Below are 13,408 nucleotides of genomic sequence, written 5' to 3' on the forward strand. Positions count from 1 at the left end.
TGCACACCAGGGTATATTCCAGGACTTTGTACACAAGCTGACTTTTGCTTAACTCGCGAATGACTAATAAAATATTGCTACTATATTCCCCGACATGGCAAAATTACAAAAAATCACATATCATCAAAAGAATGAAGAAAAATAGTTTGTTTTTAATTAGTTCAATTAAAAAAATTATCTGGGGACAGCAGTGAAGTAGCCAGGTGGCACATAAGAAAATAAAACATAAAAGGAAGAAAAAACACGTTACTGTACAGTAAAATTGATATGTATTTCATAGCCTTGGTTATTATAGTTGACTTCATTGGTGCCGATCCCTTCTCGTATTCTTTGTCTTTTATTATTGTGTTCACTGTTGACTGACAAATCTGAATTCCACATGATATTTGTTAATGTTTGGCCATTTCCATGCATGCTTATTATTTTAATTTTCTGATCCAACTCAATCGCTTTCCTTTTCTTGATAGATTTACTAGTACCGTTGTCACTTAGTCAGCACTATGATAACGGTCAAAATTAAATTTTCTGAAAAGAACTTCACAGAGTTAGGGCGAAAACTCACTATCACTCCATGCCAGCTCACATTTTACTAAAGCACATTTCTGGAGGTCACTGCCATAAAACAAAAATAATTTGCACTTTCCAGGTTACTAGGCTTTTCTGTTAGTGCAATTCATTATAAACGTGTAGTAAACTCAATCTTATTGCATTTGCTATAATACTGATAGCTGGAATTCTGTGGGTTTTTATGTTATTATGGAGAAATGTGTGTCCCCTTCACTGAAATCTTCAGTCATATAAAAAAAAAAATTTATATATATATATATAAATAATGTAATGTAAGTTCGAAGTTACATAAGTCAGGGACTTAATGTATCGAAAAATGTTCAGCAACCTACGTAAAAAGTATAGCAATAGATAAAAAATGAAAAAACTTACACCACACTACTTGTGTGTCCAATACAATGCTTCTGATTATTTTTTACCATGTTGCATATGGTGTGGTGACCAACATTAAAATGGTTCATTAGAGATTTAAGGGATGCATTGTTTTCAAACTTTTGAAAAATTTCAAGTTTTTGTTTAATTGAAAGCACAACCGTTTGCCCATCATCTTTGCAATTTCTCAAAAAAAAATTCTGACATACATAACAAAACAAAATCTGTCCTTTTGCAGTGTGACAGAACACAACACACTAAAACAAACTAAGCATTTGGTCTCCTCCCCCCCTTTTTTGAGCAGTGGGTGTGAAGACAGCGATGGTTGCAAGATAACAGGTTCACTAATCTCCCAATGATGACTTATAATGCTGCTTCTTGTCAGTCACTTATTTACGACTTGCAAATCATCTGTTTATACCAATTCTAGCTATTACTTGAATTTGATATATATATATATTTTTTTTAAAATTTGGAATCTTGAAGTGTCCTGGTTAATCCGATCCCGGTAAATCGAGAGTCTTCTTATATCCCCGATATGCCGAAATTACAAAAACCACATAATATCCTAAGAAGGACAAAGAAAAATAGTTATATAACATGACAATTAAAACTTTATCTGTAGCCAGAGTGGCACATAAAGAAAGAAAATATGAAAGGAATTAAAAACGAGTTATTGTACTGTCAAAATCTTTGTCCTCCAGACCAGCTGCAACTCCTGGGATAAGTTTACAATTTCCTTGGTAACAGAAGACATCAGCTCATCTTTGTTTAAGCCTTCAGTGTTAAGCTCGGAATCTTTTAGAAGTTTTTTCCAAACTTCGCTTATACAAGTTGTCACATCATTCTAGGCTCTTGAAATATTGCATATTCCATCAAGGATGTTAAACATCTCCCAAAATTGGTGCAGATCCATCTTCCCTTGCTCTGTTTCATTTACAGCCTCAGAAAATGTTGTCTGTATGTAATAAGCTTTGAATACCCAGATAACAAAAGCCCCCCACTTCGCTCTCAAACAAAACTGAACTGACTCTACAATCCAGAAAGTAAGGAAGTAAAGGATGTAGAGACAAAGGGCTAGGGTGCAATGATTCAAAGAAATAGCCGATGGGACACAGTCCATGTGGCTTTAACACTGTGGGTGTTTCTTTGAAGTGCTCGGATGCAGTTCACCTGTCTCAAACACGTGGAATATTTCTTCAGAATTTTTAAAGCAGAAAATTAAATGTTAACTCTAGTTATTTACCTAGATTCTAGTTATGCCACAGGTTATTGTCCAACGTAGTTTGTATGAATATGAAAATAAAAACTTATACTTATTGTTCCTTCATTCGACTTCACTCTTAAAAATTATACAGAAAGTATCTGTACGATTTTACCAAAAAATGTATGCAAGTCCAAAGTTATGTAACTTGGGCTTACGTAAGTCAGGGGCTACTGTATGTTGAAAAAAGTAACCAGATTCTCATGATAACCTATCACAGGATAGTTGCTTTTTGCAGAAGCAGCAGCAGCTCTCACAAAGGCCTATCCTGGACTTGTTAGCAATGATACGAAATAAACTTCCATCTAGCATTAGTATAAAGACATGTTTAGAACTGTGGTAGGCAACTGAGAATGTAAATATTAGATTAATTAAACCTTCCTTTTTTGATTTTTAACACTGATGAAGGGACTAAAATAGGTCCTATAAAATATATCTTATTTGTAAATTTACAATAAAGTTGATAAATTACTTTGTCAAAATCAATAAATTTTAATCATCATTGATATACAGATTGGCATAAATCATTTCCAAGTTCTAATCTTGCATATTAAGATGCTGTTTATGATCAAAAACTTCTCATATTCAAAATATCAGTTACAGATTGCATATATCACTGATTTATATGAAGTTACATAGTTTTCCCAAAGCTAGACCATAACTGTACATATGACATTCTAAGAAATGTCACAATATGGGAAAACCTATATCCACCCCAGCCTGGTTAATTTTAATATTGCAAATACATTTTGAAACGTCATATGAGCCCTCTGGGAGAATTTTATTAGTTGTAATTTATATTTATATATTTTTATTGTATTTTTAGAAATTATCACAAATGTACTGCATATTATTAAAATGAATCTGTCTAAATATTAAACATATTTATTAATACACAATGAGCTCTGTACAAAAAAGATCACTCTGATGGAGATGGATGAACATCATGACACACAGCACATGAGAGCAGACACAAAAATAAATCTTCATTTGGGTTTTGAGATCATAGTTCTGTTAAAAAAAGAAAGAAAGAAAAAAAAAAGACAAAATATATACTTTTAATAAGATCAGAACATGATATATATATGTATATACTCAGTGATCACTAAATTATAACCACCCCATTCATAATTGACTATTCTGCATAACTCTCAGTATAAAAAGCTGAAAAGCTTCATATGCTACAGCAGTGGTAATTTGCATCTGGTTGTGCAAATCAAAGTGATAAAGTAGAAGTTATAGGACAGTAAGGATATCACGGAGTTTCAAAAGGGCGTGATTGTGAGAGCTCATGCATTGGAGTACTTCCATATCAGAAACAGCATGTCTTGTTGGTGCTCAGGGCCCACTGTGTTTGTGTACAAAGAATGGCGCCATCAAATGGGCCAAACCACCTTGCACCAACAGAACTGTAAAGGATTATGCAAAGTGGATGTTCGTGGTGAGCAAAGGGTGCAGTGCATTGTACAGGCTCAATGGCATGTTACTGTGCAACAGCTGACATTGTAATACAATATGGGGAGTGCAAGAACAATATCCCACATGAAGATGTGCTGCACACTCAAATATATGGGGTTCCAAAGCAGACGACCCAAGAGAAACCCTCTCTTCACCACTTATCAGTGTCGACAGCGAATGCTGCAGTGTCAACAAAACATGCCAGTTGGATAATGGAAATGGGTGTGCTGATTTGGATGAGTTCAAATATATGGGGCAACACACCGACAGACACCTTCGTGTGTGAGGCAAGCAACATGAGTCCATGGGTCCATTGTGCACAATGCACACTATCCAACAGTGAAAGCCTTGCAGGTAGTAAGGCTGCAGATCCCTATGGACATCTTCAGACATTTAGAGGATCAATGCTTAGGCATTTTTAGGCAATGTTATCAGTGTGAATGGTGGCCCAGCACAGTATTAGGTAGGTGTTCCTAATTCAATGACCACAGAGGCTGTGCGTGTGTATATAAAACAGAAGTAATAATTAAAAATGTAACAAACAAGTTATGTAATGTACATATTGTGTTACATTTGATTTGATTTTTGCCTAAATTAATTGAATTTTTTCATTTTCTGTGATTAATAGAAGGGAAAATAAGTAACTACTTTATTTACAAATTAATTAGCAACACATTTCACTGCATGTACCTCCCGACAACAACATTCGGAATATTTTGTAATGTACTTTACTTACTTAATTTCTCTTCAGTTTCCATAAACCTTTAGATTGGAATAGGATTTAGTGAGATTTGTCATAGTAATTTCTTGCCTTTAGTTGCACTACTGAATAATCAATCGATATCGTTTACTACAAAGATTCAGACTACATGTACAGAGCACAAATAAGTGGTGCAATAAAAAGAGGCAGTGACAAAACTAACATATTGCCAGGTCTACCCTGTGGAGAAAAGTAGAGAATTTTTATGTGCTGAGCTCTTTTAAAAACAGATTGGCAGCAGAAGTCTCTACTGACCATCTGCTGATTAGAATTCCCACATATTAATGATCAAAAAAGATGTCCCTGTTTTTCATAAGAAAAGAAACAAACTATCTTTAGATTAAAATAATTAACTTTGAAGTATTTTTAAGTTTAAATTAAAGTAAGATACTGCAGCTTACTAACCATTAGTTGATATATTTTTTTTTGTATTGCAGTCCAAATGCATTAATGTTATGGTCTGTTTTTAATTTTTTAAAAAATGTTAATACTAAATAATAATACTATTTGTTAATAGTATTATTATCTAACCTAATAATATTAAAACAATAAAATATAAATTATATTGTTTTAATATGACTTATTGGCATGCACAAGGTTTTAAAAACATGGTTCACTACATATTTGACTAAAATAATTCAGAATGGAAAAGGAGTAATTGGAGTTATCAGTAAGTATCTTTAACCCTGCTCAGGAAAATCCATATGAAAAGCATTTTTATTCTACTAAGAAAGAGGAAACAAGCCAGGATATAGCAAACAAGTTCAATATAGACAAATAATTCTCACAGCTACTAATTATAAAAAGTGGAGTTTCCTTCTAAAAATGGATAGCAGGATGATAACCTACAGTACTCACATAAACACAATGCTCTAGGTCAGTGTTTCTCAAAGGGTGTGCCACGTCACATTAGTGTGCCGCAAAATTTAGAAATTTCTTCTTCTATGACTACGTAGGTGTGCCGCGAAATTTTTCTTCTTTGGAAAATGTGCCACGAGAGTAAAAAGATTGAGAAACACTGCTCTAGGTGATAACTAGTCACAAGGGAAGAAAAAGAAATAAACATAATTGATTATGTTTGATTGATAGATGATTCAAAGGATCATCTCTAGTAATAGTGTTTCACATGTGTTTTTCTCATCCTCATTTTTATTTTATCATATCTCCTTCTTTAGTATTTGTTACTGAATAAATGAAACTGTCCATGGATCATATGAAGTTTGGCTGGGGAACTTTATTCACCCTAGACCACCAGTGTGCTGTGCATATCCTTCATACCTCCTTGCAGCAGCTTTACAAATATTCAACAGAAATTTATTACTAATGAAAAATGTATGGTATGTATCATTTATCCCAAAGCTAGCACAACTATTAATGACACCAGAACTCGAAAGTAGATTAAACATTTTGTGACAGGAAACCATAAAAATCTTGCAGGACTATATCTCTCACATACCCACACACACACACAGAGAGAGAGAGAGAGAGAGAGAGAGAGAGAGAGAGAGAGAGAGAGAGAGAGAGAGAGAGAGAGAGAGAGAGAGACCAAAGAATGAGTGATAGCTGTTAGACAGAAAGACACTGCACAGGATGGGTTACAATGATTGTGAAGCAGCTCAAAAGTGCTTCTCTTCTACACGTTTTGGTGTATAGAAAAGAAGCAACAGAGCTTGCAGAAATTGCAGTGGGTAAAGTGGGGGTATCCCCTACAATAGTGGTCCCCAAACTACTGAGATCTACGGACCCTTTCAAAAAAAAAAAAAAAAAAAAAAAAAAAAAAAATACGGACCCCCTTCAAAAATAAAAAAAAGTTTGCAGACCCCTATATGCAGGGTGTCTCAAAAATATTGGTACAAACATTTAGGGGAGGTAGGTAACATCTAAAGGAATGTGAATCGCATAGGAACCCATAACCGGAAACGTCACGGGAAAGTAGTAGCAGAGGCACAAGAACCAGAAATGACACAAGACAGTAATTAGTGGTAAACATTTATTTCACATAATATTAACAATGGAGTATGAGATGGATGCATTTCATGATGTTACAACAGATGCTCGAAGGTTCCACCATGAGACGCGATGCATGCGTAACACTGACGCAGCACGGATTGGTGGACACGGTCAAACACACCTGGAGTTTCTTTGACAATAGCAGTAGCGTAGATGAGTCTCGCCACGAGATCCATTTCTGTCTCCACAGACAATTCATACACGATAGATTTGAGGGCCCCCACAGAAAGAAATCAAGGCTCGATAAATCAGGTGAGCGTGGGGGCCAGGCAACAGGTCCACCACGGCCATCTATTGATGCCCAAAACGCCCGTTCAAATGGTCACGAACACACCTTCCATAATGGGCAGGCGCCCTGTCATGTTGAAACCAAATGTTGCATCTCACACTTGCTGGAACATCATCAAGTAACCCTGGTAGAACTTGTTCAAGAAAGATCCGATATTTAGCAGAGTTCATGCGGGATGGTAACAGGTATGGGCTGACTAAGCAGTCACCGACCATACCTGCCCACACATTTATTGAAGCGATGCTGTGCTGCATGGGGGCGCACACCGTGTGGGTTGTCGTGAGCCCACACATGAGCATTGTGCTGATTGAATAAGCCTTCCCGAGTGAAATAAGCCTCATCCGTGACCAAAACATAGGCTGGAAAATTCAAGTCTTGAACACTTTCTTGGAGAAACCACTGCGCAAAAGCCACACATGCAGGATGATCTTGGGGGGAGCAGTTACTGAACCCTTTGGAGATGAAAGGGGTGTAAGGAATTGTCGTGCCAGACACGCTGTACACTGCAACGAGACACTCCCAAGGCAGAGGGCAATGGCACGTGTGCTAGTAGTAGGATTATTCTGGACGGCATTCAACACACTTCTTCCATGGCGAGAGTTTGCATCGAACGTAGTCTGCCCGCACTATTCCTGTTACCTCTAAATGACCCATAATCACACAAATTTTGATGCACTTGCACAAACAAACGGTGGTCCAGTACGTCTGTCTGGGAAGCTTTCTCCATAAATTCGTCGAGCGGCTCGTCCACTGCCCTCTGCTAATCCATACATTAGGTGCATGTCTACCAGCTCACAGTTCGTATATCGATGCATGGTCTTCATGCGACGACTACTGCTTGAATGAGTAAACCAGAAATTTTTCCTCTCACGAACTGATGAACAGCACCGTGTGCTGACTTACAGTGACGTTTCCGGTTATGGGTTCCTATGCGATTCACATTCCTTTAGACGTTACCTACCTTCCCTAAACGTTTGTACCAATATTTTTGAGACACCCTGTATATATACGCATATGTTTCTCTTTGTGTATGTGTGTGTATATATTTATATACGAGCACTGGGTTTTCTGTAAAACAAAATTCAAGGTTTTAAGTTTAAAATACGTAAATATATAATATAATAATAACTTTATTTATCATCAATTTGCTGTACATAGAATGAATAATTTGACCAGTTCCAGAGGGTCTGCAGCCCCCAGGTTTGGGAAACGCTGCTCTACAGAATGGTTTCATGCAGTCAGTCCAGGCAGTGTCTCAGATTTATTTTTTGATATATCATGGATTCACCTGTATAGGTGATGCTATATAATTTAAAAAGGTTAGCAGCAAGTTCGGTAGCACCATGGATAATGGTGCTTGTCTCTAAGTTGAACACAGCTCAAGTGCATGACCTTGGCCTTCAGTTAGAGCAGAATGATCCTTATGATTGAAATTTTATTCAATTTAAGCTCATATAATTTCTTAATTATGTTAGAGGAGCAGATGCTCGTATGACAAGTGCACACATGGATTGAGTACCAAACGCTTTTGGATATACTGCATGACTAGATCATATACACCTGTTGGCTTTTGCACTTTTCAAACACTGCTGAAATGTCAGCCCTTCATCCACATTAATCTGAGATTAGTATGAAGGACAAATGATGCAAGGAAACAGACCTTTTCTGCATCAGTGAATAAAATAAAATAAAATAAACGAGCATGATTAATATCAGTAATCAAAAGGTATGGCATATAATCTTAGCAGTCCAAACAGTGGAAACACTGCTCTCTTTCCCCTCCAAAGAAAGCCAAGTTGATGGCACTGGTTTTTGGGATGCTAATGGAGGAGTATGCTAGTGGCTTACCTTCAGAAAGGCCAGACAGTCAGAGGGGCATATTACACAGACACTGTGAGGTGTTTGTATGAAAATGCCAATGACAAATGCTGAGGAAAACTCAGCAAAAGAATCTTGTTTCAGCAGGATAACTGCACTGCTTTAGTGCAACTTTGAAATCTTGGCCCATAGTCCATATTCACCAGATTTTGCACCACTGCACTTTGACCTATTTCCTAATTTGAAAAAAATACCTGCCTGGCAACCATTTTCTGATATCAATGCTGCAGTGGATGCATCCCTGAAGGCCAAAGCGAAAACTCTCTTCACAGCTGGACTCAATGCATTGCAGCATCAGTGGCAAAAGTGTATTGACTCTTCAAAGGGGACTGTGTTGAAAAGTAACACATTACCAGATTCCTTAAATAAACCCTTCATACCCAGGCCACAAATTTATTTATTTCAACAGAACAAATAAGTTTTGTTTTTTGAAAATGTGTCAAAAAGCATTGTTAAATTTTCATATATTTAAAAACGAGGAACATGACTGCTGCCTGGATAAGAATATACATATTATGCATAGGTACCAACTTTTTCAGAAAAGTAGGGATTGGTTAACTGTAAGCAGGAGGGAAAACAGACTTTTTGGCTAAAAGAAGTAAAAACCAGGAGAAACTTTTAAAGTCTATAGTGCATTAGAAATTAAACTTCACTGGATAGCTTCAAAAGATTTGTTTATAATAATGGTACTGCTGTTCATACTTCGCATTCAAGAGCATTTTCAAAATGCTCTCAAACTTCACTTCCTGGTGTGGTTTTAGAAACTTCCCTAGTAAAGGGAAGGACTGAATTCATCCCCCACATACACACTTGGTTCAATATACCTTGACATTCAGCACTGCTATAAGGAATTATGAAAATGCCAAAAAATGCTATGAAATGTAACAAGTTAACATGGCATAACTTTATATTTAATGCTTCCTTGTGCATTTTTCATTTCCTCAAACAAGAATTACTGTACATCAACCTTTTTCTTCTTTTACAATAACATCTGCTAGGTTCTCACACTGACACCAACAGAACTGATTTAAAAAATATCTATTTTTTTACCTTCGGTGATACTGAGTACTATGAACTCAGTATTACGGGGGGGGGGGGGGACGATTCATTTTAATTTGACAAAAAGACTTGTTCTCTGAATAACAACTTTCCAATATCTGAAAACCCTACCCTTCTTCTTCAAATGGTGGAAGTTCAACTGGTAAATAGTAATAGTGGCATGTGATACAAGAAAGCAAGCATATGAGTTCATATAGCATCAGCTACATGAGCCCATACGCTTGCCAAAAAAAAAAAAAAAAAACAATTTCACACATCCATTCCCTCTAAAAGTTTGTCCAGTTCCTCCTTGAATTTATTTAAGCTATCAACTTCCACAATGACAGACGAAAGTTTGTTCCAGCAATTAACCACACCCTGGCTAAATGCAAATTTCCACACATTTATTCTACAACTGTCTTTCCTCAATTTGAATTTATGACCCCCTCAGGTTCATAATCTGAGCAAGCGGAATAAGGCTTTATACACTATACACCTCAATCAGATTACCTCGTAGGTGTCTAGTCTCCAGCCGCTGCAATTTGCAGAACTTAAACTTTTCTTAGTAAGAGGACCCCTTCGTTCTCACCAATCCTGTTGCCCTTCTCTGTACATGCTCAAGCAACTCTACATCCATCCTAAAATGAGGTCCCCAGACCTGTATACAGTACTCAAGGCGTGGCCTGACCATTGCCTTATACAAAGGGATAACCACCTCCATAATCATCTGTTGGTCTATTAAAATTGTGACCACGAAGGAATGTGGCCTTTGCTAATTTAGTGACAGCCGTGCACAGTGTTCTGGCTTTCATTTCTACAATCTATATTGGCAATGTAAGTTAAAGGAGCTGCCATCTTGTATATCTATTTTATCAGAAAACAAATCATTAATTACATTAGTTTTTAATAAACTTTATAAGTTCTTTTATTAATCTTTAATTTCTTTCTAAATTGGGAGAGGGTATCATCATTGGGCAATATCGTATGTGTTGTAGCGGAAATGAAAAACCTGCAAAATAAAGTTTGCTCATTTTTCTTTTCTTTCCCCCCCACCCCCCATGGCTAACTATACAATTATTGCAAACTATTCTCAGGTGTTTATTTTGGCTGTATTCATCAATAAAAAATTTGTTATATTTTATTTACAGCTTGTATTTGTTATATTTATACAATGTTCTAATCAAAAAAAAAAAAAAAAAAAAAAACAGAATTTTTATAATATTATGAATATTATGATTTCAAAAGAAAAGGATAGAGGAAAAACTATATTACTGTTAACCTCTATGTTATGATGGTGAGACAGAGTTGGCAGCTATGATTATGTTATCAAAAGTTTTGGGATTTCAAAAAATAACCATATGATATGTAAAATATCAACTAAGCTATTGATGCAGAGGGTATTAAATAGGGCTTCAATATAAATTGAATTTGCTGAATGTATCTCATTCAATTTTACACAAAATGCTAAGTGGAATGCTGCTTGGCAAGTTCAAGGAGTGTGGACAAGTAGTTGAGAATCACATTGTAGGATTTAGTGCTAGACATTGGGGAGAGGGGGGGGGGAAGAAGAATGGTCAAAACTATGCTACCAAACAAACCTGCCATTACAACTATAGCAACAATATCCCTCAGCAGGTTCAGAAGTATACAAGAGACAATCAGCATGATTGCCATCCACAGGTAATGATTAACACACACTGTGACTTAATATAGCTAATGTTCATGGAGTGGATGGAACTTTGAAATATAATATCTAATAAAATACCTTGTTCCTTCTCATTTCTGATAGCAATTCAGAATTGTTGTTTTCAGCCTTGTCAAATAAAACTTTGCAGTTTTTTTTAATATGCAGAAAATTGGGTCTTTACTATAAAGAACACCTCTAGTCCTGATTTTCTGAAAAGTGTTCCACATTACAACATTAAGTAAAAAAATCACATATGGACTACATATATTGTGATTTGACAGGTTCCCATATTTCATTTTTTAAATAAGTGCATCAATAATGCAGGTGGACTTTAGAACACCACCATAACTGTCACTGGTAACTATGTAGTTTGTTCTATGTTGCTGTTGTAATTCTGTTTGTTGTGAAAAGAATGTTACGTTAGTTTCCATATGTAAGTGTTTTTTTTTTTGTGAGAATTTATATGAGAAAGAACAGGTTACTTCGAATTTGTTGACTTATGTGACTGCACTATAGTAAACGTCAAGCAAGTCATGGAACGCAAAGATTTTCAAGAGTCAATGCTATCTAACAAAAATGAATGGGAGGGGGTGATCAATAAAGCAAAGAATTTTAAAATACAGTTTACAATACTTCACGACAACATATGCCATTTATCAAGTACAATACACACAATATGTTATTAATTTTTAAAATTCTGGGAACCGTGGATGAATAGTAGGTTAATACGTTTCTGGAGTAATCAGGCAAATTTCAGATTTCTATTAAATGTCTTCCAATTTTCAATTTATAAAAGTTGGGAGATACGCCCACATCTTCCTCCATAAATAACTCAAGGACTGAGTCATCTGCTGTTTTGCTTTTAATGTTTATTTTCTCTTGAGGCTCCTCAAAAGAAAGTGTATACTATGTATTTGTTATATTTTATTTACAGCTCATATTTGTTATATTTATACAATGTTCCAATCAAATAGAATTCAAAAAATGACAAAACCATTATAATTTCCACGTGAAAAAACCCTTACATTTATCCTTTAGAACAATTATTTGTCTCCAACACCAGTACATTACAATCAACATTTACTAATGATTTCTTAATGCAAAAGTTCTCAATATCAGTTGAATCCTTGGTAAAAACGAGGTAAAGAATATTATTCCCCTATGTAATATCTCTAATGTACTGATATAAGAAGCAATAAAGGTAATCAATATAATGCTGTTTAAGCAAAATACTGCTGCTATTTGAGCAACCCCTCACTAGCCACAATTTACCTTTAGAAAATTAAACTCCCCATTACTATCTCATCATATATGTTATACAAAACTGACTCACTAATATAATATTAATTATTATCATTAATATTGGCAAATATGTCAGGAAGAAAGCTTAAAAAGCATCAGCAGTTCATCCCATCTAATAATGTTATCCTGTAGGCAAACCTTTTCAATTGTGGTTTATGCATTCCCTTCTCTGAGAAAGAGTTAAAATGGCATCTAGCATCATCATCCATCAAGTTTGCTCAATACATTGAAAGTCTTTTAAACACGTCAATCAGGTTTCCTCACAAATGCCTAGTTTCCAAGTGATGACATTTGCAGAACAAAAGCTTTTGTTGTAAGGGTACCCCTTTGTGTTCTTGGAATGGGTTCTCTGCACCCCTTCTGATAGATTTACATTTTTCTTAAAATTCTTAAAATGAGGCTTCCACAATACTCAAGATCTGGCCTAACCACTACCTTATAAAATGGGATAATCACTGTCCCCACTGGCAAAGTTCCTGTATATCATTCACAGAACCTCATGAGCTGTTCTAGCAGCCTGTCTGTAATGTTCAGAGAACTTTGGCTGTTAGAACACTTAATTGGTATGTTATTTTGGAATTACTGCTGCCCAATATGCAGTAGTATATTGGGCAGCAGCTATTCCCTTACCATATTCTTTACATACCTTCCATTTGCCAATGTTAATCTTCAATTACCACTTCTCAGCCTATCAGCCTGATTTATTTATGTCTGCAGTAGTATGCCTTGATTCTTGTAATTTTTAACACCCTGCCAACCTCTGTATCATCTGCAAACTTAGAC

General features: G+C 35.8%; 1 protein-coding gene across 1 annotated transcript in view; it reads right to left on the reverse strand.

Annotated features, from left to right (window-relative positions):
• Window positions 1–3,105: 3,105 nt before the first annotated feature.
• The window catches only part of LOC150084627 (U4/U6.U5 tri-snRNP-associated protein 1), a 343,250-nt gene continuing 332,947 nt past the window's right edge, over window positions 3,106–13,408 (reverse strand). The window contains exon 21 of the mRNA XM_090375366.1: window positions 3,106–3,214. Coding sequence (XP_090231492.1) covers window positions 3,190–3,214 — 25 coding nt within the window. The 3' untranslated portion in view covers window positions 3,106–3,189. The remainder of the gene's footprint in view (window positions 3,215–13,408) is intronic.

Source organism: Mastigoproctus giganteus, chromosome 6 (genome assembly GCF_048544385.1).
Source record: "Mastigoproctus giganteus isolate SK-2022 chromosome 6, ASM4854438v1, whole genome shotgun sequence".
NCBI classification, from domain to species: domain Eukaryota; kingdom Metazoa; phylum Arthropoda; class Arachnida; order Uropygi; family Thelyphonidae; genus Mastigoproctus; species Mastigoproctus giganteus.